The following is a 21,898-nucleotide window of genomic DNA, read 5'->3' as shown; positions in this document are numbered from 1 at the left end:
CTATAGTTACAGTTGCCGCTGGCGCCTGCTTTTCGCTAGTTGTAGAAAAAATACAAAGAATGTTATTGCTCCTGCGGCCCACCCAAGACTGCGTCGCGGTCCACCTTTGGGCTGCAGACCACAGTTTGGGAACCCCTGGTCTAGAATGCAATGCTGCCCAGGGGGTTAAAGTATTAACCTTTCATCTCCGAAGGTCTGGGTTTAAACTGGACTTTGGTTACCTTAGATACACATTAGGTGTACATGTTTTCAAATTCAGCGGACTAAGTGACTCCATTTTCGACGGTTTCGCCAAACAAACACACACTCCGGCTGTAGGTTACGTTCTCGGTGCAAGGGGCCATACCTGCGTAGCTGCGTCCCCTTTGTACTACCCAACTCCTCCCAGCAATCAGCTACGTGCCCCCTGTTACTGCCCACCGTCAAGTCGACCCGTCTGTGGGGACGCGTACCACCAGCCTTACACAGCGCCCTTTCCCATCAGAAGGGAGATTTACAACATTGATTCTTTCGCTCTTTATCACATTGGCATTAAGATTTATCTGAAAAATTGTGTTTAAAAATAAACGTTTTAATAATTTGCGTATGGTGGTTCTCTATCAGCTAGCCAGAAAACTCCACACAGAAAATAGAGTTCAACATGTACAGACCCAGTCACACAAACCAGACAGAGAAAGTGGCTAATGAGCTGTAACGATTAGGAGTTATTACCAGATGCCCGTGTAAGATAAGGTGTTAGAAAATAAAATGCTATGAAAAGGGTAGTAGATGGGGAGATTGAGAGTAGTACTAAAGCTGTTGTTTATTCATGCCTGTACTCACTTCATAATGACCACCTTTCACCAGCCACCTTGTCTATGGCAAAGTGTAAAGAAAAAGAAAACATGTTATTACCATAAGTGATCAAAAGTGTCTTGGCAATTATAGAAACACATACTCCTTTCTAACAGCAGCTTTCTGAATCAGTCAGCAAAAACAAGAGCCTCCCTTAACGGTCAACGAAACAAAACCACAGATAAGATCAGCTGTTCCATGTTTGTGCACAGTTACTGTGCTTAGTGTTGAGTGACCAGGATCTGATTCAGTGATGTGCAGCACAATTCTTAATGTAATATTACAAATCTACTGGGTTTTTAAATTATTATTATTAATACAGATCACCATGTCTGAATCAATTAAATTGGAAATGTTGATGGGCAAAACTATCTCACAAAAGGTATTGTAATTGACAGGTAGAGAAAAAAAACTACAGAGGAACATGTGAAATGGATTCAAACGAGAACCAGATGTACTGATAGAGAAAGAAATAGCACACTATTGAGGGGAGAATATATCAACCAATAGATTACAGTTTTAAAATACCATTGCATTTTTCTTTCTTTCTAATGATATGCTTATGGCTTAAATGTAGCATTACACAAGAGTAAAGGTAGATAGTATAGATGAGGCATCTTAAAAAAAAAAAGAGGGAGGGAAACCATTAATTTAATCTTATGAAATCACGCTGAGTTGAAATACAAAAATTACACTTCTAACAACAGTGTAGAAAATGTGTGTTATTTTGGAGAGGCACAGGCTAACTGTATCAGGGCTATCAGGGTTAAAGACCAAAGTGCTGAGAGTATTTTTAAAGCCCAGAGGATTTCTTTTGCAGTTGTCTTTTCAATGTGCTCCTTTGTGGATTGTACTTGCTTGAGCATCGCTATCCCATATACTATTACCGAAAGGATGTCTTTTTCAAAGCTGAAAAACGAGTTAACAGACATTATTATTACTTTCTGGTTTTCATAAACTGTCGTTTTTGTTTCTTTTTGTCTGGAAGTTTCATGAATACCAAAAAAAAAAAAAAAACTAAAAAAAAAAACTTTGAAAAGCATTCTTGAGTTAAAGCTCAGTGTAAAAGATTTAGATCTGCTAGCATTCAGTGGATGTTAAACTACATTTTTTTGTAAAACCAATATGAGTACTTTTAACTATAGCCAAGAAACGATGTAGAAGCCTTTGGAATGTTTGTTCACTTGCACAGAGGATGTTTTCATTTACCACAACCATTCATAGGGACCCAATATGCTGGAGAATAATTCTTATTTGCAATAGGTGCACACACTGTGAACGTTTGTTTTTTTGTTATAAAATGTTGATATTTGAAATTCTGCAGGCAGGGTCTGGACTTTAAGCATTTTTATTTGCAGCAGTTCTTCATACAGGGCAGGGTTTTGCTTCCCAGACTGGCTGAGTCTACTTGACAAGGTTCCAAAACTCACAACTCACTCCTCCTCCAGGAGCACCGTAGAACCTTGGGCCAAATGTATTCTAATGACTCACATGTGTAAATGTCTAAAAACAGGTCAAATAATGTCAGTATAAGTTGGATAAAGAGGAAAAGCACAACGAGTACCAAGGAAGTACTCAAAGTGTTGTTGATGTGTTTACAAATGTACAGCTCTGGCCAAAGCCTTTGCATCAGATAGAATTTTAGGATGGAGACATAAGTTTAAAAACAATAACTATATGAACATCATTTTGATCTTTTGTAATCCAATAAACTACAAAATTGTATCCCAGAAGTCTACCAGAAGCCATAATAATAGTACAGTATTTGCATGTCACAACTATATGGAAAACTACAAAGCGGTATGTAATTCAATATGTTAAAGTAACATTATTCAGCATGTTTTATTCGACTTTATGAAGCAAAATTAGTTAATTCTATAAGGGGATGCAAAACCTTTGGCCATAGCTGCACTGTGCAGTGGTAGTCAGTGATAAACCCAGGTCACCACTAACAAACCTGACCTTTAGGACCCATGAAAACCCTTTGATAACCCAGGGGATTAAACTCGCAACTGTCTACAGCTGAAATGTCTTCCTGCATTATATCAGTCTATGTTCCCCCTCTCCCCCTGTGTTCTAGGTGGCCTGTGGAGTTATTAGTGGTGATCTTTGCAAGCACTCTGCAATTAAAATGGCTGGTTAGATCTACTGCAAACATGGCATGTCAACACTTATTGAGGATGGGGGGACAGCCATTCACTGCGCATCCCCTCAGTATGGTTTTTGCTCAGTAAATTCTTCTTAAGAAGCTTCTCCCCACAGCAGCTTCAGAGGTGCTTTATAGAAAAGTAAATTCCAGTCCAATGTATAGCATAGCTGAGAGGCTTGTGTGGTGAGACTGGTGTCACCCTATACTGTAATTCAATATTGTTGTTCAACAACACATCACAATTCCACCCCATTTCATGACTTAGTCTACTGTACCTGAAAGGTTAGGGTACTGCTCTGAATTCCCTTCAAACTCCTCCTTCTTTTAAATGAAACTAACTAAAAATAAGTTTGTTATGACTAGAAACACTTTTAGCTGGGTTTTGTAACCTAAATTTATTAACAGTAAAGCAGTGTATAATGGTTGTATTAAAATGGATTTTAATTATGATTATGTGAACACATGTCAGCTGTTCTCTTTTACTTGTGCTGAAATGCCTACATACAGCAGAGAGATGTTTGCCGTCCTATAATCTTGTCCTAGCTCAGTGGGGAACTTGCTTACTAAAAGCATAGCTGTGCACAAGATCGTCAAAATAGCAGCACAAGTGTGAAGTGACGCTTATAAAAATAATGAATTATGTACAGTAAGCATTGGTTCTAAATATCTTAGATTATACAAACAAACACATTTTTAAATAGTTTGGGGAAAAAACATATAAGATTAAATCTACAGTAAAGAGGGATTCTATATGTTTTTTAATAGAAGTTTCACAAATTATATTAGTCACTAGTGGTGTTACAGTATAAATCAGAACTAAAGGAAATGACTCTGGCTTTCTCCCACATTCTTCAAATATTTGTGCACCTTATCTTGGGAATTCTTTCTGAGTGCTTTCCATTTCTTCTGAAGTTTCTCTAGCTGGAAAAAAACAGACTTGGAGACATGCTTAGGAAAGGTTTTTCATGACAAATAGGATGTATTTCGCAGGTGCCTTTTTTTTTAATTGGAAGCGTCAAACATAATCTTGCAACATTCACTGCTGCATTATACACTTCTTTATCCATTAATGTTTTTTTTTTTTATTATTTAATAGCTATACCGCTGGCATTTACAAAACCACCAATCATTTTGCTTTTAAATAGGAGGTAGTGTGTGAATAACATGTGCAGGATTGTTACAGAGTAGCAGATTACATTAAATTTAAAAATAGCTCAATAAACGTTGCTCAGCTACTGTCTTCTTGCATATCTCCTGCCTGGTCACTTTATTAGAACTTGTACCTAATGTCGTGCTGGTCACAGCCTTGACACAAGGTGCTGGAACGTGTCTCAAGGGATGTTAATCCATTCAGTCATATTTCAGGTACAGTAGGCAGGGGTTCATGATGATAAATACAGCATTCAAGTTCATCCCAAGCCTGCTCAGTTTGATTGAGACCCGGGATGTGGTGGCCATGGAAGATACTCAAAGTCTCTGTCATGCTCCTCAATCCATGTGCACTCACTTCTTGCATGCTGTATGACTGTGTTATCATTTTGAAAGTAAAAGTCTCTGTCATGCTCCTCAATCCATGTGCACTCACTTCTTGCATGCTGTATGACTGTGTTATCATTTTGAAAGTAAAAGTCTCTGTCATGCTCCTCAATCCATGTGCACTCACTTCTTGCATGCTGTATGACTGTGTTATCATTTTGAAAGTAAAAGTCTCTGTCATGCTCCTCAATCCATGTGCACTCACTTCTTGCATGCTGTATGACTGTGTTATCATTTTGAAAGTAAAAGTCTCTGTCATGCTTCTCAATCCATGTGCACTCACTTCTTGCATGCTGTATGACTGTGTTATCATTTTGAAAGTAAAAGTCTCTGTCATGCTTCTCAATCCATGTGCACTCACTTCTTTCATGCTGTATGACTGTGTTATCATTTTGAAAGTAAAAGTCTCTGTCATGCTTCTCAATCCATGTGCACTCACTTCTTTCATGCTGTATGACTGTGTTATCATTTTGAAAGTAAAAGTCTCTGTCATGCTTCTCAATCCATGTGCACTCACTTCTTGCATGCTGTATGACTGTGTTATCATTTTGAAAGTAAAAGTCTCTGTCATGCTTCTCAATCCATGTGCACTCACTTCTTGCATGCTGGATGACTGCGTTATCATTTTGAAAGCCATCTGGGTACAAGTGCAGCATTTGTTTGGCCTTCCAGGGTAATCAAGGGAGGCGTGGTGAGCGTTCTAATAATACAGTAATTATAGGAATAATAAAACATACCTTTGAAATAATAAAACGTAAAGTCCAAGTAAGAAAAATTGCTATGGTGGCTTGTGATTCAGAAAAGATTGATACCCTTTATGGTGTTATATTAAGAGAATGTTAATATAAATAGTAATACTAACTGTAGTACAAATCATAAAAGGACCATTAAATCTTAAAGGGTACCGGTAGAGGAAATTAATATATTATCATTTTAATAGAAAACATGAGAACTAAACCTTTTGACACAATTTCAGACTCTCCTCGAGCAGTATACCGTATAAAAAGCATTAAAACAAATTAAGATGTAATTCATTGGAGCTCTCTTCCGTCGCACTTCGTGTGACGTCAAGTCGTTGAAGTTCTCTATATTCACACATAGTATTCTATAGGTGCAGCTCACATTTAATTATTCACCACGGCATTTAAAACAGTGGCCGAAAAACCTAATAATAATCAAATAGATGGGTACTTTCTTTTGAACAACTGAAGTCGGACTGTAGTTTAGGGATGGCAGGCAGTGAGAGCGATTCAGATGAGAATAGCAAGGGTAAGTCTGAAAAATTACTAAGTAGAGAAAATCGAGTTATTAAATCTTCAGACACTTGTGGAAAGTGTGTTTTGCAGAAAACAGACAAGTAATGTATGTGTTGTCAGATTACCATTGCTTTGAACAGTAAAATACGTTCACAAGAATGGCAAAAAGAACGGTCATGTATGAATAGGCTATGTCCCGTTCCTAAATAATGTTGGTTTTTTTTTTGTGTTTGTTTGTTTTTTTGGGGTGATTGCTCCTTGTTCATTGGAAGCCTTAGACACACAAAATAACTTTCTCGTCTTATTTTTTCATTTATTGTTTGTATATCCGAAATCTTCACAGTCTGACATGATTCACTCTTAAGTCTTTCACTGGCCTGGCTGTCAACGACACCACATCATGGCGGCTCATGAAAGGCTCCAATATGGTGGCGCCCTGCTTTTCAACTTGACCCAGAAAGCTAACAAAAAAAATGAAATAATGGCGAAACGCTTGACTTTTTCCTAAAAGCTGCACAGCGAGGTGTATTTGTTATGTATGCAGAACATTTAGAGAGACTTGTTATTGTGGGTACAGGTACTCTAACTCTTTAAACTAAAGTTTTGTAAGCTAGCAAGAAACCTCTGCTATTGGTTCCACAGTGACCTGAAGGCTTGAGGCTGTTAGTTTTAAACACCCCCCTTGATAAAATATAAAGACTTGTTGTGGACTCCGGGTGGCATAAACCCAGCGTTTCCATGGAGTTTCCATAGAGTGGATTTGATTTGTTAAGGTTATGGCGTAACCCAAAATATTGAATACAGGTGGTAGTACATTAGCCAGACTAAACATTATGTATGATCACAATTTGTTAAAAGAGGTCAGAGAATGAAAAAAAAAAATCACCAGGCGACACATCCCTCAACATTACAGAAAGAAAGATTATACCTAAGCATGTTATAGGTAATTCAATACATGTATATAAATCTTTGTCACAGTTTCCACTGCCAGTCAGCTCAAACCAGCAGTAGTCTGTAATGCAGTGTTTTTTTCATTATGTTTTTTTTTTTAGTTATAGTTATGATTTTTTAAATTTAGTTATAGTTATTATTATAGTTAACTAAATATAATTCTGGTTATCATTTAGTTATTATTACAGTTAACAGAGTGGTGATGACTCTGTCGAGGTACAAATAACTTGGGTAATGCCAGGCTCTACACCTCTTCACAGTGCACTCCTTAGGATAGCCAACCACAGACATGTACTGATCAGAGATTACCATTTACTAGCCAAGTCTTGCTGTACAGCCCTCCACACACTCTGTATGCTAGAAAAAGTAGGCTGTTTATTTCAGCTTGATTTTTACTTAACAATTTACAAAAGCTATATTTAGTTTTTTTACATTAAACTAACTTAAGGAAAAATAGTTAAACCATTTAATTTGCAGTTGTAAATGTTTAAGTAGAACCTCAATGCCTGATGAAAACAAGGCATATAGAAGGGTTAAATAATTAAGAAACTTACCTGAATCAGTGGTACCCATGAAAAAAAAAAAAAACTGTGAATAAAAAATAAAAATAAAACAAGAGTCCGGTCAAGAGTCCAAAGCCCTAACCAGTTGAACAGAACTATCTTGCACTTATTATTCAGAGTCTGAGGTCCGCTTCTCTCCTGCTTCAGCACAGCTGGACTCAGAGTCACTGGAAGGCAAGGCAGACGGGCCCCCTTCGTCCTGCCACGGAGACTTCAGCCATCGGTCAGGATATTGTGCACAATATTCATTAAGTGTTTTCCTCTTGCACCCCATTTTCAAATCAAACTAGCAACTGTCACTGTATACCTATATAGCAAAAGCTTACCTACACCTTAGCCCGCTAATTTCAAAGTAGGCGCTTTGAGTGACAGGCGCTGTAGCTGGCAAATGAAAGTGCACAGGGTGCAGGTCTTGATGATTGACAGCCATTTAAACAAATGAGAGCATTCTAGCGCTGCTTCAGTCAACGAGATCTGTCATAACGGGATGAAATTACTGACAGTGAAACTAAGTATCCTACTAAGGGACCAATGAGTTGACTGACAGCGACCCCTAGCCATTCAGAGCGGAACGGAGGCGGGACAGACAGCAAGTATAAACACTACACAAACTAGAGATGATTTCTAAATTATAATTTTTGGTAAGAAAATAAAAAAATAGCGAGTCGTTTTACACACGTTTATCCTATGTCAATTTATTTCAGTCTAACTCATTTTTGGGGGGGGAATTTAACAAGCTTTACCGATTACAATCGAAAAAGTAGCAAGACTAACTAGATCGAAATGTTTTTGTTTTTTTAAGTTACTATTTAGTTATCATTTAACATTATTTTTTAGTTATAGTTACTATTAATGGATATGATTTATGTTCCTTAATAGACATTTTTGTTATCATTACAGTTAACGTAAAAAACACTGCTGTAATGTCAACACCCGCTAAAGCTAGGTTTTTTAATTAATTGTGCAGCAAATTACATACGTAAGATGAGAATTGGCTTGCCTTCAAGACTTCAATGGCAAACTCATAAAATGTCATTTATTTATATTGGGTGTGTTGTAAGTAAGCAATCGACAATACATAAAAACAATTGTATTGGCTGGTTCATTGGGACTGTTGTCCCTCTGTAACTGTGCTGGATGGGGGTTCATGTCGTATCTCTACTTGTCAAAATTCTAGAAAAAGAATGAAAACAACAACAAACAGACTTGATGATGATTGAAATTAAAATAGTGACAATACAATATCATGTCTTTCTTAACAGCTTGTCTGTACAAGTTTAAATTCCAACTGAAATTAACTAGGGTTCCACCTGTAATTTGTAACTTACTTTGTATCTACTATTTTAACTGTCTTATCTCTTCATAAAATGTGAAACGTTTCTACTGAATACATTTTTTTTTTGCAAAAGGTAAGCATTTGTTTAGTAACTGTCTTATAGTCTCTGCATAAAATGTAAAACGTTTCCACTGAATAGAATAAACTGCAAAAGATAAACATGTGTTTTTAACTGTCTTGCCCTATTCTCTGTATACATGTATACGTGTGGTGGCTGTGCTTGATTCCATGTCGCTCGACAAGTTTTTGTCTTGCAGCGTTTGTCAGTAGTTGTTGACTTTCCCACACCATACTCTTAGTAAGTTGAACAGCACATTCATCCTTTTCCAACCATTCAATATTTTTTAGTTTTTGAGCTATAGTACTGTCCTTTTTCATTTGTCAGGCATTTAGAATTTGGGGGACATGCTTGCAGTACGGTTAATAGAGCGATTCGGATTAACGGGGTTCGAATTAACAGGCTTTTACTGTACCTCTAAATTGTGTAACCAGTTTCCATACCTATTAATATCCGTTATATAAATATATCCCATAAGTAATGATACCGCTGATTAGCGCCGTCTCCTAGTGGACGTTTTCTTGATCTGGTATCATCCGCTGACCGATGTGTAGCGAGCCACTTCTTCATACATGGTAGGGGGTTCAAGGAACTCAGACGGTCCGGCTAAGCTGATGAACATCAGCAGAGTGAGGCGACGGACTCCAAGACTGTTTCGTAATGGAGTACAGGTATTGTTCATGGTGCTGAAATCTCTTTCAGCATCTGCAGAGGTAACTGGTATCGTCTCAACAGCAAGGACTAGGGGTTTGAGTCCATCAGGAACCGTCTTGTCATCATTATCACTGAAGTCGCGGAACTGGCTCAAAGTTCATTCCTAACTTCTCACATACTGTTTTTAGCTTTCTTTCTCCCACAGTCCTTTCGATATCAAGTGGCCACTTACTCGGATCTAAAATCTGAATTTGGCGCTAAAGTGTACATACTGTAACAGTTGCATCCCTGCTGTTTTTATTTATTTATTGTTAATAAATACAGTATTGTACACTTATATGAAAATTTAACTTAGATGTCGGATACAAATCAAGAGAAGTCTTTTCCAATGAGCACGCAGAGAGGTTGACAGTCTGTGACGTGATGGTTGACGTGAGTCCATGACCACGCTCAGGCAGCGTGAGTTTGCTGTCTCAACGTCCGTAACGAAGCGACGATGACGCTATTCTTTGATACATTTTCATATGTGTGTGGTCAAATTCAAACATAGTTTGCTGGAAAAGATTTATATTTATTGTCCAAAGGGTTCCAAAAAGTGGACACGCTACCAAAAAAAAGTGTTGGAACGTTGTTCCGCTGTGTTCCGGCAGGACTCGAGAACTGGAATAGACAGAACTCCTCTCTGTTTAAGAGGGAGCAGGTGGGTGGTAATACAGGACAGCAGCCATGTGTCTCTTTCACTTTGTTTACAAAGCCAACCAGTTGTGTTGTTTTTTATACGTGGTTCATGTGTTGTCTTTCTTCCAAAAGTGTGGTTTTGCTTGTGGGCTGTACACTTACGACCCTAAGTAGCTGTCTTATTGAGACCACAGGCACACAGCTGTATTCTATAATGCTCTGTCAAGTTTAACTAATGGTATGTCATGTGACTTTTTCATTCGCAGGTATGAAAACACCCTCTGACATACTGCCTTTACATTTTTTTATTTAGATCTTTACAAAAATATATCAAAATATAAGAACCTTTCTAGTTTGATGTATAAATTTTGTCTGTATGAGCACAATATTCTAACCCTGTATCAGTCATACATTTTTAACATTCCCCACCCACATACTTAATTAAAAACAATTGTATCTTCCTTTTTTCTTTTATTTCAGCATTGACCTGTCTGTGCCTTTTGACATTCAGCTTGTGTTTGGGTTGCCTCACCATCCCAAGACTGAACAACTCTTCACTGCAAAGGAAAGGAGTCTGTCTCTAAAAACAATGCACTATGTGGTCAACTTCATCAAATCAGGGTAAATACAATATTGAAGCATTTTTAACAGTCAACCTCAGACATATATTTTTTAGGATTCCTGAGAAAATGTTTTGGAGTCATAGCAATGTTGTTTTGTTTTTTTTAGAGAAGAATACAATTCTTTTAAATGTATAAAACTGGAAAAATAATTTAACGTTTCTTTCCTTCGACTAAGTTGTTTCCGTGAACTGCTGTGGAATTTAGCATTTACCTTTACCCTTGCTGCAAAGTGACCAGAAAGTCTAACTAATGTCAGTGGGAAAACTGAGCAATACAATCATGTATACAAATATACAGTATTGATTTGTTATTTTCTTTCCAGTAACCCCAACCACCCCTACACTTTCTCAACAAAGTCCTTCAGTGAGACCCTACCCCCCTGGCCTCGATTTCTGCCTCACCCAACGGGAGATAACTACAAGGAGTTTGATGTGTCGCTGCAGAACCGCAAGGGGCTGAGGAAAGCCGAGTGTTCCTTCTGGTCTGACTACATACCGACTCTGAAGGCTTCCACCGGTGAGTGCAAATGTCCTGGTTTTTCACTTGATGATCTGGCAGCTTTTTTGATTACCATATTGATATGACCTTTACAAAATAAAATATTCATAAATCTTGCTTTAACTATCAGACAAGAACAGTGGCTTGACACTCTTCTCCTCCCTTGAATATGTGACCACAGTTAGCAGCAGATTTTCAGACACACTAGCCTTACTGTATATACTCTGAACTTGGATAACCATAAGCACCACTGAACCTGTGTTAATCTCATTATTTGTATCACACTTTTACAGGTAATATTGCAGGTGCTGGACTTCAGTTGAGTGAAGATGGAGATGAAGTATTGACAAGCCCAACAGAACAATCAAAATTGTTCGATATGTTCCGTACTTCTGTCACTCAGAGTAAACCAAAGTCAGAAAAAGATGCCTACAACTAGATTGTTGATTACCAACATTTGTGTGTTAAATCTCATCCCGTTCTATATTCTGACCCATGAAACTAATATGCTCTGGATACGTGAACTTGAGATTCCATCGCACAAAAAATTAATTCATATTGCTTTTAGAATAAGTATGACTGAATTCTAATGAAGGTTAAATAATTATCTAAGCTGAACTGCATTATGTGAAATAAACAATGAAGAGCATTTGAAATAAATGTGTTTGTCTGTCATTTCAAAGATAACGTGCATCATGATTCATTTATCTGTTAAATCTAAGTTACAAGTAAATTAGTTTTAAAGAAAGAAAAAATGAGATTACATTATTAGAAACGGAAGTCTACCACCTTAGATAATTCAGTGCAGATTTTATAGTACTGTCTGCATATTTGTTGAGCAGTGAGAATAGCAGGGTCAGTGAATTATATTGGATCTGTTGACCCATACACACAGTCCTGGGGTTGAGTTACAGCATAATTACAACTGTGGGGTAATGGATGTCAAGGACAAAGTTTTGCAACTGGCACAAGATTTATGGCTTTAGTAAACCACACATATAATTCTCTTTCTTTCTTTCCTTAAATTGCTCAACTGTCTAATCGTTAACCTTTCAATTTATAGCATTTAATCGAGTAGGGGGTTGACATGTCCAAAAATTTAAATCAAATGTTGAAGAAACATAACTTATAATACTGCATTTCATTGTCAAGTGGAATTTAAATCACAACTGTCAAAGTTCTAGGTAAATGTGAAGTTCCCCTTGGATATTAGAACATTCCTTTAGAAATCATAGAGGGAATAGATGGAATAATCCTCCTCATGCTTCTGGAATTCAGGGAATTATAACCACTGCAGACCTTGGTAAAAAAAAGTGTCTGGGATTAAGCAAATCACTATAATGAGTAACAATTTTTTAGTGAAAAAAATGACATCATGTGAATTATACATGAAAGAAACTGGTTGCCAAGATGTCTGGTAAAACACCCTCTGACTTTTTCTGTACTTACTGTAAATCCTTCTCATACCATGTCTTAGATTTAAATGCTGAGCAATGCAAGCAAACAAATATAATATATTGATTGTAATGGGAAGGAACCCGTCGGAAACCTGGAGTGTTTCTCTAGTGGATAGGCGATGGATGAGGAGTGAATTATTGTTCAGTTCGTGTGACTCTTGCAGTGAACAACATTAGCGTTCTTTCTTCACTCACCACACATCCAGTGTGAGGAGAGTTTACTGTTGCGGTTCCCTGTATTCCTAACATCTCAAGTCTGAATCCAGCTCAAATGATCAGTGAAACTACTGTAGTTATCATTAATCAACATCACAAAACCACCACACAATTCAGCTCAATTTTCAGTCCTGTGGCATTTTTTGCCAATAGAAAGAGCAACTACAAACTTCCAGTAGGTCTGTTTAAAAAAAAATAATAATAATCCGTCCCTCAGACAAACTAGATCCTGTTTGAATTTAGTGAAAGAAAAGCCAAAAGCATGGAGGCTTATGAGATCTATCACATTTTTCCTTGATGATTAAAGCATTTTTAACCTTTAAACCAGCTGTAGACAAAACACACAGAGGGTAAATGAATCATAGAGGAGACAGACATTCCAGCATATGTATCAGGCTAAGGACTGAACTATACTTATCAAACGTACATTCAGATGTGACAGAACATTTATCAATAAATGTACCCGTGCACCGCAAGCGAAAGAGCCGGGCTCCTTTGCATTAGTTGTTTTTTAGAGCTTTTAACTTCATCTCACCAGTGGGACAGGACAGAATCTATAACAGCATCAGAATGCCATTTTTTATTCTGATGATTAATGAGTTGAAGGCTGCATTCGTTTTCAGTGTGTACACTATCAACCACTATATGGAGGAGTCAAAAATCCTGAGATGCTTTAAAAAAGACAAATCAACCCAAAACTGAATGGTTTCCATTTACAAGAAATGTTCACGTACCAACAGAATTATACTGCATTTTGAGTTTAAATGAAACATAATCCCTACCTTGAAATCCAACACTTCATAAATTTGTCTCCCACAAGCTTAAACTTGGGTGCTGCCAGTTAGCACAGTTGGCAATTATTTCTTTTTAAAGTACTTACTTGACATATCATATATATGTACGTCCCTCCTGCTCAAACTGCCACTGGGAATGTATATATAAGCTTCATAGTTATCTGATATATGGCTTCTTTATTCTTGTTCAAACAAAAGAGACACTTTTTTTGCTCCAGAGGTTGCTTCCTGCTACTCTGCACCAGCACTGCACTACCTAATACCACCTAATGCTGATGATTCAAGTTTATTTTGCCATTTAACAGTACTGCAATAATCACCCAAAACCTCTTCATATTAATATTTATAATGCACAGGCGTACCTGTTACTGAAGTTGTGTGTATTTACTGACGTGGAAATGTGGTAATGAACATCAGTGCTGTTTATCTGAAGATCAATAATATCAATGTTGAGGTACAGCTGAGCTGAGAGCTTGTTTGTCTAAGTGGGAGGGCCATCTCCTTTATGAAACTCTTGTTCTTACGCAGTCAGTGCTGTACATCCGAAGGTGGAGACTTCCTTCAGTTTTACTATTTTTTATGTAGTCTGTCTCAGAGGTCAAAGGGTTACTGAACTGATCGTAAAGCATGTCCTTTTTAAAGGCATGTCCCGTTCCTTAGAACTTCCTGTTTCAAGAGGTAATTCTTTCTGTGTCATGAAGCTGTCCATAATGCACACACTGTACAAAAGCATTTGCTTAAACTCATAGGAAGCACTTTTCAAAAGATTACGAAATGACCTCTGTGTTGTGGGTGAGCATGGGGTATTATTAGCTGGGTACGGGTGGGTAATAGTCCAATTTCCACTTCCAATCTCCTGAAGATATCTTCTGAGGTGCCTTTTTAATACTCATTCAAAGCAGTGTCCTTGACTCAACGTTGTTGGATCAAATTTAGTGAAAGCATTGTGAAGCACAGAGAAATTAAAACCAGGGTAAACTATGGTAGATGCATAGTATAGCTATGGGAAAAGCAATGGAAAACTGAAAAAAACATCCCATGCACATTTACAGTGGTAAACTTTTAGAAGGGACAGTGTCTATTTCTAGCATCTCATAATGTTTTTATTTTCGCAATACAACAATAATTAATGAAACCACTTTTATATTGTTACCAGACAGACAGGTGGAGTGCATGGAAAAGTGGATGGCTGACCATTTTACTGTAATCCAAACCATTTCAAAAGGACGATTGGCTCATTTAGCTCATTTTCCACTTGGCCCTGATGGTGAATATGTTAGCAAGACTGAATACACTTTAGTCTTTATATACAGCGCAGCAGGGCTGGAGTGGTTTCAATTAAATGTAACTTTAAATACAATGCATTCTATAAACATCTCCTGTTGTGCATTGCCGTTAAATGAAACACACTCAAGGGTTGATTTTACAACTAAATACCCTTTTAAAGCACAGACAAGTATTTCCGCCACTCTAGATCAATTGAAAAGACCCCAATGTCTGAACTGCTGTCTTAGGCGTGTACAGTCGATCTGGTTCCAGACATCTCCATAAACACATAGTGTACAAATGACATACATATTGAAAGAAACACAGACAACCTCATAATGCTACAATACCAGATGTGTGAATTTACCAGTCAAAAATGTAATTTAATAGTTTAGTCTGGTTACGATGACCAAAGAAACGTTCGGAAAAGCCCTCCTGAATAATGATTCTTGAAACCAGTCATACAGTGTAATTTTACACCAATCTAAGTGATATACCTTAACATTGTAGCTAAATTCTCTACTGCACTAATTACTATCATCTCAAACAGCTGTAATATCTGCCAAATGTTTATTTACAATATATCAGATTCAAACTGCAGAACCTGGATGACAATACTGAGGAAAGACTTGTTTTCTATTTATTTGCCTTGCTCATGCTGTCTGGCGTATGGGTGCCAAGTTTATTTCTCATATGAATTGAAGTTAAACTGCTTTCTGGGAAAATAATTTAAATTATATTACTGATATACTATCGTTTATTGAAATGAGTGGAAAGGTTTGACTAAATATGGACAAGGGCAATATCATTTTTAAGGCTTGATAAAGCAATATTGTTTTTCCATGGTGTAATTATGCAAGCACTATGAAAGTACTTTGCAGTGTGTGAATTAGAGCTTTTCCAGATGTTGTTTTTGAAAATGGTTACACTGGAGAGAGTGAATCAGTATCTAAAGGGAAAGGAAAAAAGACACATTGAAATGTTATTATAAACTTCTTCTTCTTCTTCTTCTTCTTCTTCTTCTTCTTCTTCTTCTTCTTCTTCTTCTTCTTCTTCTTCTTCTTCTTCTTCTTCTTCTTAATAATAATAATGAGAAACCCCTAAATCATGAAGTGTTTTATTATGAATTACATTTTAAAGCTGATTGGAAAGGCTGTTGAAATGTCATTCAAAGTTTTCATTCGATCTGCTGAAACACGATAGGAGATTGCGATGAGAACAAATATTGTTTTAACAGTGTGACATCATAGTAGCCTGGAATCAGCAGGTTTCTCCACAGTTAAAATCCCACGAATATTGTATTGAAATGAAAAGCCTTGCATAATAGATATCAGTGCTGATGTTTTTTTTAAGTAATCTCCAGTGCTCAGTGTCCCAATGTATTGTATTTCCAATTTCACATAGATTTACATGATAGCGTCAGCATTTGTGTCCACAGAGCCTGTCTGGGATCAATCCCCCACATGATATTAGGCATCCTGATGGAGGACTCCCATCCGGAATCTAGATTGGGATCCCTTTAGTGAGAGAGACTGTTCATTTAGATTTGGATGTCTTTAGTGAGAGAGGCTGTTCATTTAGATTGGGATCTCTTTAGTGAGAGAGGCTGTTCATTTAGATTGGGATCCCTTTAGTGAGAGAGGCTGTTCATTTAGATTGGGATCCCTTTAGTGAGAGAGGCTGTTCATTTAGATTGGGATCCCTGCAGTGAGAGAGGCTGTTCATTTAGATTGGGATCCCTTTAGTGAGAGAGGCTGTTCATTTAGATTGGGATCCCTTTAGTGAGAGAGGCTGTTCATTTAGATTGGGATCTGTTTAGCTGCAGTCCTAATGATTGGTGAGTGGGCTGCAGTGGGCGAGATTCGAACTGGGCTTTTACAATAGTGTAGAAAAACAAGGGTTTAAAAAAAAAGTGAGGTTCAAATAAAGTAAATGGAGAGTGTACTGTGGTTCCAAAACTGATGCCAACAGTTACCCTAAAGTTCTGATATACATAATTGTATACAATGTATAATACAGTTTAGCACTTCCATACTACAGTACATAAGACAAGCACCTCCAAGTTCATTACTTCCAATCCACTCCCCTGTGGTAAAGCATACCAAAAACAACATAATGTAGCCCAGTGAAATGAAAGTAAAGCAGAGCCCTGAAACCTGCCTTTTAAATAGCAAAGTCCATGAGATACAACAATAAACAAGAGGTCTGAGGAACAAGCTTAGCATCAGCTACCCATATACTAACCATATCTAGAGTATGTCAAATACACTGTAAAACCATATTACCTGCATTATCTACATTCTTCATGATTCCCTCAATGTACAGTGTGCCTGTCTGTGTAAATGTCTGTCTTACCAGCCATCCATTAAAATACAATCATGAGAAACCTACAGTGAGCAGTATTAGCTAATGGAATCGATGAGAGAGTTGCATGTATTGTCTCCTGCCTCCTAGTAAATCAACAGTGATGACGTATTTCACATTCCAGAGTATTGTTTTACATTCTACTTCAAGGTATATTTATTGGGTTGCTATGCTGACACCTTCTGAGATTTTATAGATAATCTGTCAGGGGGGTGCATGTGACCCGGGCAAATAGGGAGGTCAGGTTTACTGCACATTCTTCAATTACAATGGCATGATTTATCTCTGCTACTGCAGTGTGGGTAAAAAAGACCCAACACTTTTGGGACACACACATTTTTCAAAGTGCAGTAAAGCATTTGATACAACAACAGTATTTTAAGTAGCTCATCTTTTGCTGAAACAGTACCCCTGACACTAATGTGTGCCTATGTGGTAGACATCAGGTGAAACACACATTACTCTTGGGTGATGAGGTAATATGAAAGGAGGGGGTCAAGCCTTTGTTGGTGAAAGGGGGTGGAGATTGGTTCTGAAATCTGCCAAGATGTAATGATGTAATATTTGACCGATGATGTAACACTCTAGCAATACTGGAATACACTAGTTATACGCAAGGATTCATCATTCCATCATGACATCAATCCATCGTGACACTGAAGACAGGAGACCTTGACCACATATTTAATAATGATCTGTTTTCATCTGGCACTGGGGTTGGTTTGTTTCCATCAGAAACAAACAAAGAGCAGAGCAGCTTAAACCGGGACTCTGACAGCCCCAATGCTCGACAGGCTGAACCAGGCCTCTCCAACGTGCTCTGGTGGAGAGTAGAGTTTTACAGACTGCTTTGAATTTGCAGACTGAAACTAGCCAAAAACAAACAATTAATAAATATTTCATGTCTTTCATGTGTAAAACCATCTGCACCTCGATGCTCTACGTATTCTGGCAAATAATAATTACATTTGACTCAGTCCAAATAAATATCTTGTGTCTTTTTTCAGCAGTATAGTTCAATGTCGTTAACAGAGTCTGCTTGAGCTCGTTTTGAGAGAGAGGAGTAACATTCGATGCACGTCAGGGTTGATAGACTAATGCATCGCAAGCCCAGTACAATATACAGTATATATACAGTATATGAATTAACTCATATAAACTGTACTATGTATTAACTGATAGCCCAGCAGATAGTGAGCCACTCAGTATGTTTATATGCAGATCATGTTCGGGGTGCTTAGCCATATTCAGAATAATTATTCCTAATTCTCTATTCATGAAGAATGTAAGCATGCATTTTTCTTAATGTCAAAAATGGGGTAAAATGGGGTAAATTCTCAGAAGATAACGGAATGATAATATGGAGATCCTTAGATCATATACCTCAGACCTCTCTGCTGGGTTCTGTAAAAAGTGTTCAATAATTACCTTCCAAAGTGAAGATCTTTGCATATCACCTTACACTTCTTTGAAGGTTTCTGCAAGATTTAGGGTTGTATTTCCCCTCTGATAAATAAATAAACACATGTTCCAGAGAAACTGCTGATGTTTCCAGAATTAAAATGTCTGCAAAACCATTAAAATGGAACAGTTACAGTGCCTTGCGAAAGTATTCGGCCCCCTTGAACTTTGCGACCTTTTGCCACATTTCAGGCTTCAAACATAAAGATATGAAACTGTAATTTTTTGTGAAGAATCAACAACAAGTGGGACACAATCATGAAGTGGAACGAAATTTATTGGATATTTCAAACTTTTTTAACAAATAAAAAACTGAAGAATTGGGCGTGCAAAATTATTCAGCCCCTTTACTTTCAGTGCAGCAAACTCTCTCCAGAAGTTCAGTGAGGATCTCTGAATGATCCAATGTTGACCTGAATGACTAATGATGATAAATAGAATCCACATGTGTGTAATCAAGTCTCCGTATAAATGCACCTGCACTGTGATAGTCTCAGAGGTCCGTTTAAAGCGCAGAGAGCATCATGAAGAACAAGGAACACACCAGGCAGGTCCGAGATACTGTTGTGGAGAAGTTTAAAGCCGGATTTGGATACAAAAAGATTTCCCAAGCTTTAAACATCCCAAGGAGCACCTTGCAAGCGATAATATTGAAATGGAAGGAGTATCAGACCACTGCAAATCTACCAAGACCTGGCCGTCCCTCTAAACTTTCAGCTCATACAAGGAGAAGACTGATCAGAGATGCAGCCAAGAGGCCCATGATCACTCTGGATGAACTGCAGAGATCTACAGCTGAGGTGGGAGACTCTGTCCATAGGACAACAATCAGTCGTATACTGCACAAATCTGGCCTTTATGGAAGAGTGGCAAGAAGAAAGCCATTTCTTAAAGATATCCATAAAAAGTGTCGTTTACAGTTTGCCACAAGCCACCTGGGAGACACACCAAACATGTGGAAGAAGGTGCTCTGGTCAGATGAAACCAAAATCGAACTTTTTGGCAACAATGCAAAACGTTATGTTTGGCGTAAACGCAACACAGCTCATCACCCTGAACACACCATCCCCACTGTCAAACATGGTGGTGGCAGCATCATGGTTTGGGCCTGCTTTTCTTCAGCAGGGACAGGGAAGATGGTTAAAATTGATGGGAAGATGGATGGAGCCAAATACAGGACCATTCTGGAAGAAAACCTGATGGAGTCTGCAAAAGACCTGAGACTGGGACGGAGATTTGTCTTCCAACAAGACAATGATCCAAAACATAAAGCAAAATCTACAATGGAATGGTTCACAAATAAACATATCCAGGTGTTAGAATGGCCAAGTCAAAGTCCAGACCTGAATCCAATCGAGAATCTGTGGAAAGAACTGAAAACTGCTGTTCACAAATGCTCTCCATCCAACCTCACTGAGCTCGAGCTGTTTTGCAAGGAGGAATGGGCAAAAATTTCAGTCTCTCGATGTGCAAAACTGATAGAGACATACCCCAAGCGACTTACAGCTGTAATCGCAGCAAAAGGTGGCGCTACAAAGTATTAACTTAAGGGGGCTGAATAATTTTGCACGCCCAATTTTTCAGTTTTTTATTTGTTAAAAAAGTTTGAAATATCCAATAAATTTCGTTCCACTTCATGATTGTGTCCCACTTGTTGTTGATTCTTCACAAAAAATTACAGTTTCATATCTTTATGTTTGAAGCCTGAAATGTGGCAAAAGGTCGCAAAGTTCAAGGGGGCCGAATACTTTCGCAAGGCACTGTATATGTGCTACAGATTGTAGAATGATAAAAAAAAACATGTCAAAGAAAGGAATCACAAGTGAAATGAGTTCAGTGAGCTCAGATTAGCCCATAAATGTCTGTTAAAAAAGATTTAGCTGCACTCACTTGCAAAGCGACAAGGTACCTAAATAACTCTTTCACTCTTTGTAAAGGCTGTCAAAGTCCGCCTGTTAAAAATGTACTGCTCTTTGAGCTAATATATAGTAAAGTATTTGCTCAAAAGAGCCAACTTCCCAATGTTTCGGTATGTTTACATACCTTTGTCAAGGGAAAGTGTGTTTGAAAACAAACAGTGCAGGTGCTTATAGGCTTTGGATGTCATGGCAACTACACTCATTTATTTCTATTTAAATCTATTAATGTTATTGTGATGTCACTCACCACATGATGTAGTTGATAATGTAATGATCTACTATTCCTTTCTATTTAAACCTTCAGGCATCCTGGTACTGAGTTTATGTATCCATTTATTTTCTTTTAGTCTTCTATATTGTACATTGTGTAATTTATTTTTTTCTAAAACTTTTAGGTCATTCCTGTTCTGCTTGTTTTTTTGTAAAGTGCTGAACCACTGGTTCATTTACTTTTGTATTTCTTTTGTTTGATAGGTGATCCTGTATGCGTTTATATAATGTTGTACCCGTCTCTCCTACATATTTAATTTTATTACATTTTTGGCAAAATATACCATAAACAAGGCTGCTAGTTTTGCATTAGGGATTTTTTAAGATTGAGTACTTTTTTTCTCTATTTGTGATTTCAATTTTATCTTTACAAATATATTTGCACACCTTACAAGTGCTCTTGCAGGTTTTAATGCCCTGTAATGTGTCTACAATCTGTTTATGTCTACTATGCACCAAAATGTCCGCTAAATTTGCTTCCCTGCTAAGCGCCTAAAAACAGTCTGCTCCAATTTGGACTTAGAGTCCATTATGGCAGGTGACTGGCTAAATGATGAACATATTGATGCAGCCCAGGCTTTACTGGCTAGGCAATGCAATCCAAGGGTTTCAGCCTGTAGTGGCGTTACATTCAGGCAATGCAGGGGGCCATGTGACGTATGACAAGCCATTTGTTCAGTTTCTGAACATAAAGGTGAGCACTGAGTGACTATATCAAATGTTTCTGTACCCTGTAAAAATGTGGTAGGAATATATGATAGCCTGGGAATGTCTGTTACTCTAAAACTAAAGCAGACAGTGGAAGCCCTTCTTTATTGCCAGGAAAGATTTATAGAAATCCAGCACATGGCTGTCATGCAACAGTTGGGTCGCAGTGATTGTGGCTTGTTTGCCATAGCCAATGCTCATGCATTGTGCTGTAGAGAAGACCCAACCTCAATCAGATGGGATCAGCCAAAGATGCGAATGCATTGTGCTGTACAGAAGACCCAACTACAATCAGATGGGATCAGCC

The 21,898-nt window shown here is 37.7% G+C and overlaps 1 protein-coding gene across 1 annotated transcript in view; it reads left to right on the top strand.

The window, feature by feature from the left end:
- tg (thyroglobulin) overlaps positions 1–11,796 on the top strand; it is a 131,773-nt gene extending 119,977 nt beyond the window's left edge. The window contains exons 46-48 of the mRNA XM_059021484.1: positions 10,496–10,636; positions 10,961–11,154; positions 11,430–11,796. Coding sequence (XP_058877467.1) covers positions 10,496–10,636; positions 10,961–11,154; positions 11,430–11,575 — 481 coding nt within the window. The 3' untranslated portion in view covers positions 11,576–11,796. The remainder of the gene's footprint in view (positions 1–10,495; positions 10,637–10,960; positions 11,155–11,429) is intronic.
- The last annotated feature ends 10,102 nt before the right edge of the window (positions 11,797–21,898 follow it).

Source organism: Acipenser ruthenus, chromosome 4 (genome assembly GCF_902713425.1).
Source record: "Acipenser ruthenus chromosome 4, fAciRut3.2 maternal haplotype, whole genome shotgun sequence".
NCBI lineage: Eukaryota > Metazoa > Chordata > Actinopteri > Acipenseriformes > Acipenseridae > Acipenser > Acipenser ruthenus.
Note: the sequence above shows the minus strand (reverse complement) of the source record. Positions and strands in the feature narration are given on the sequence as shown.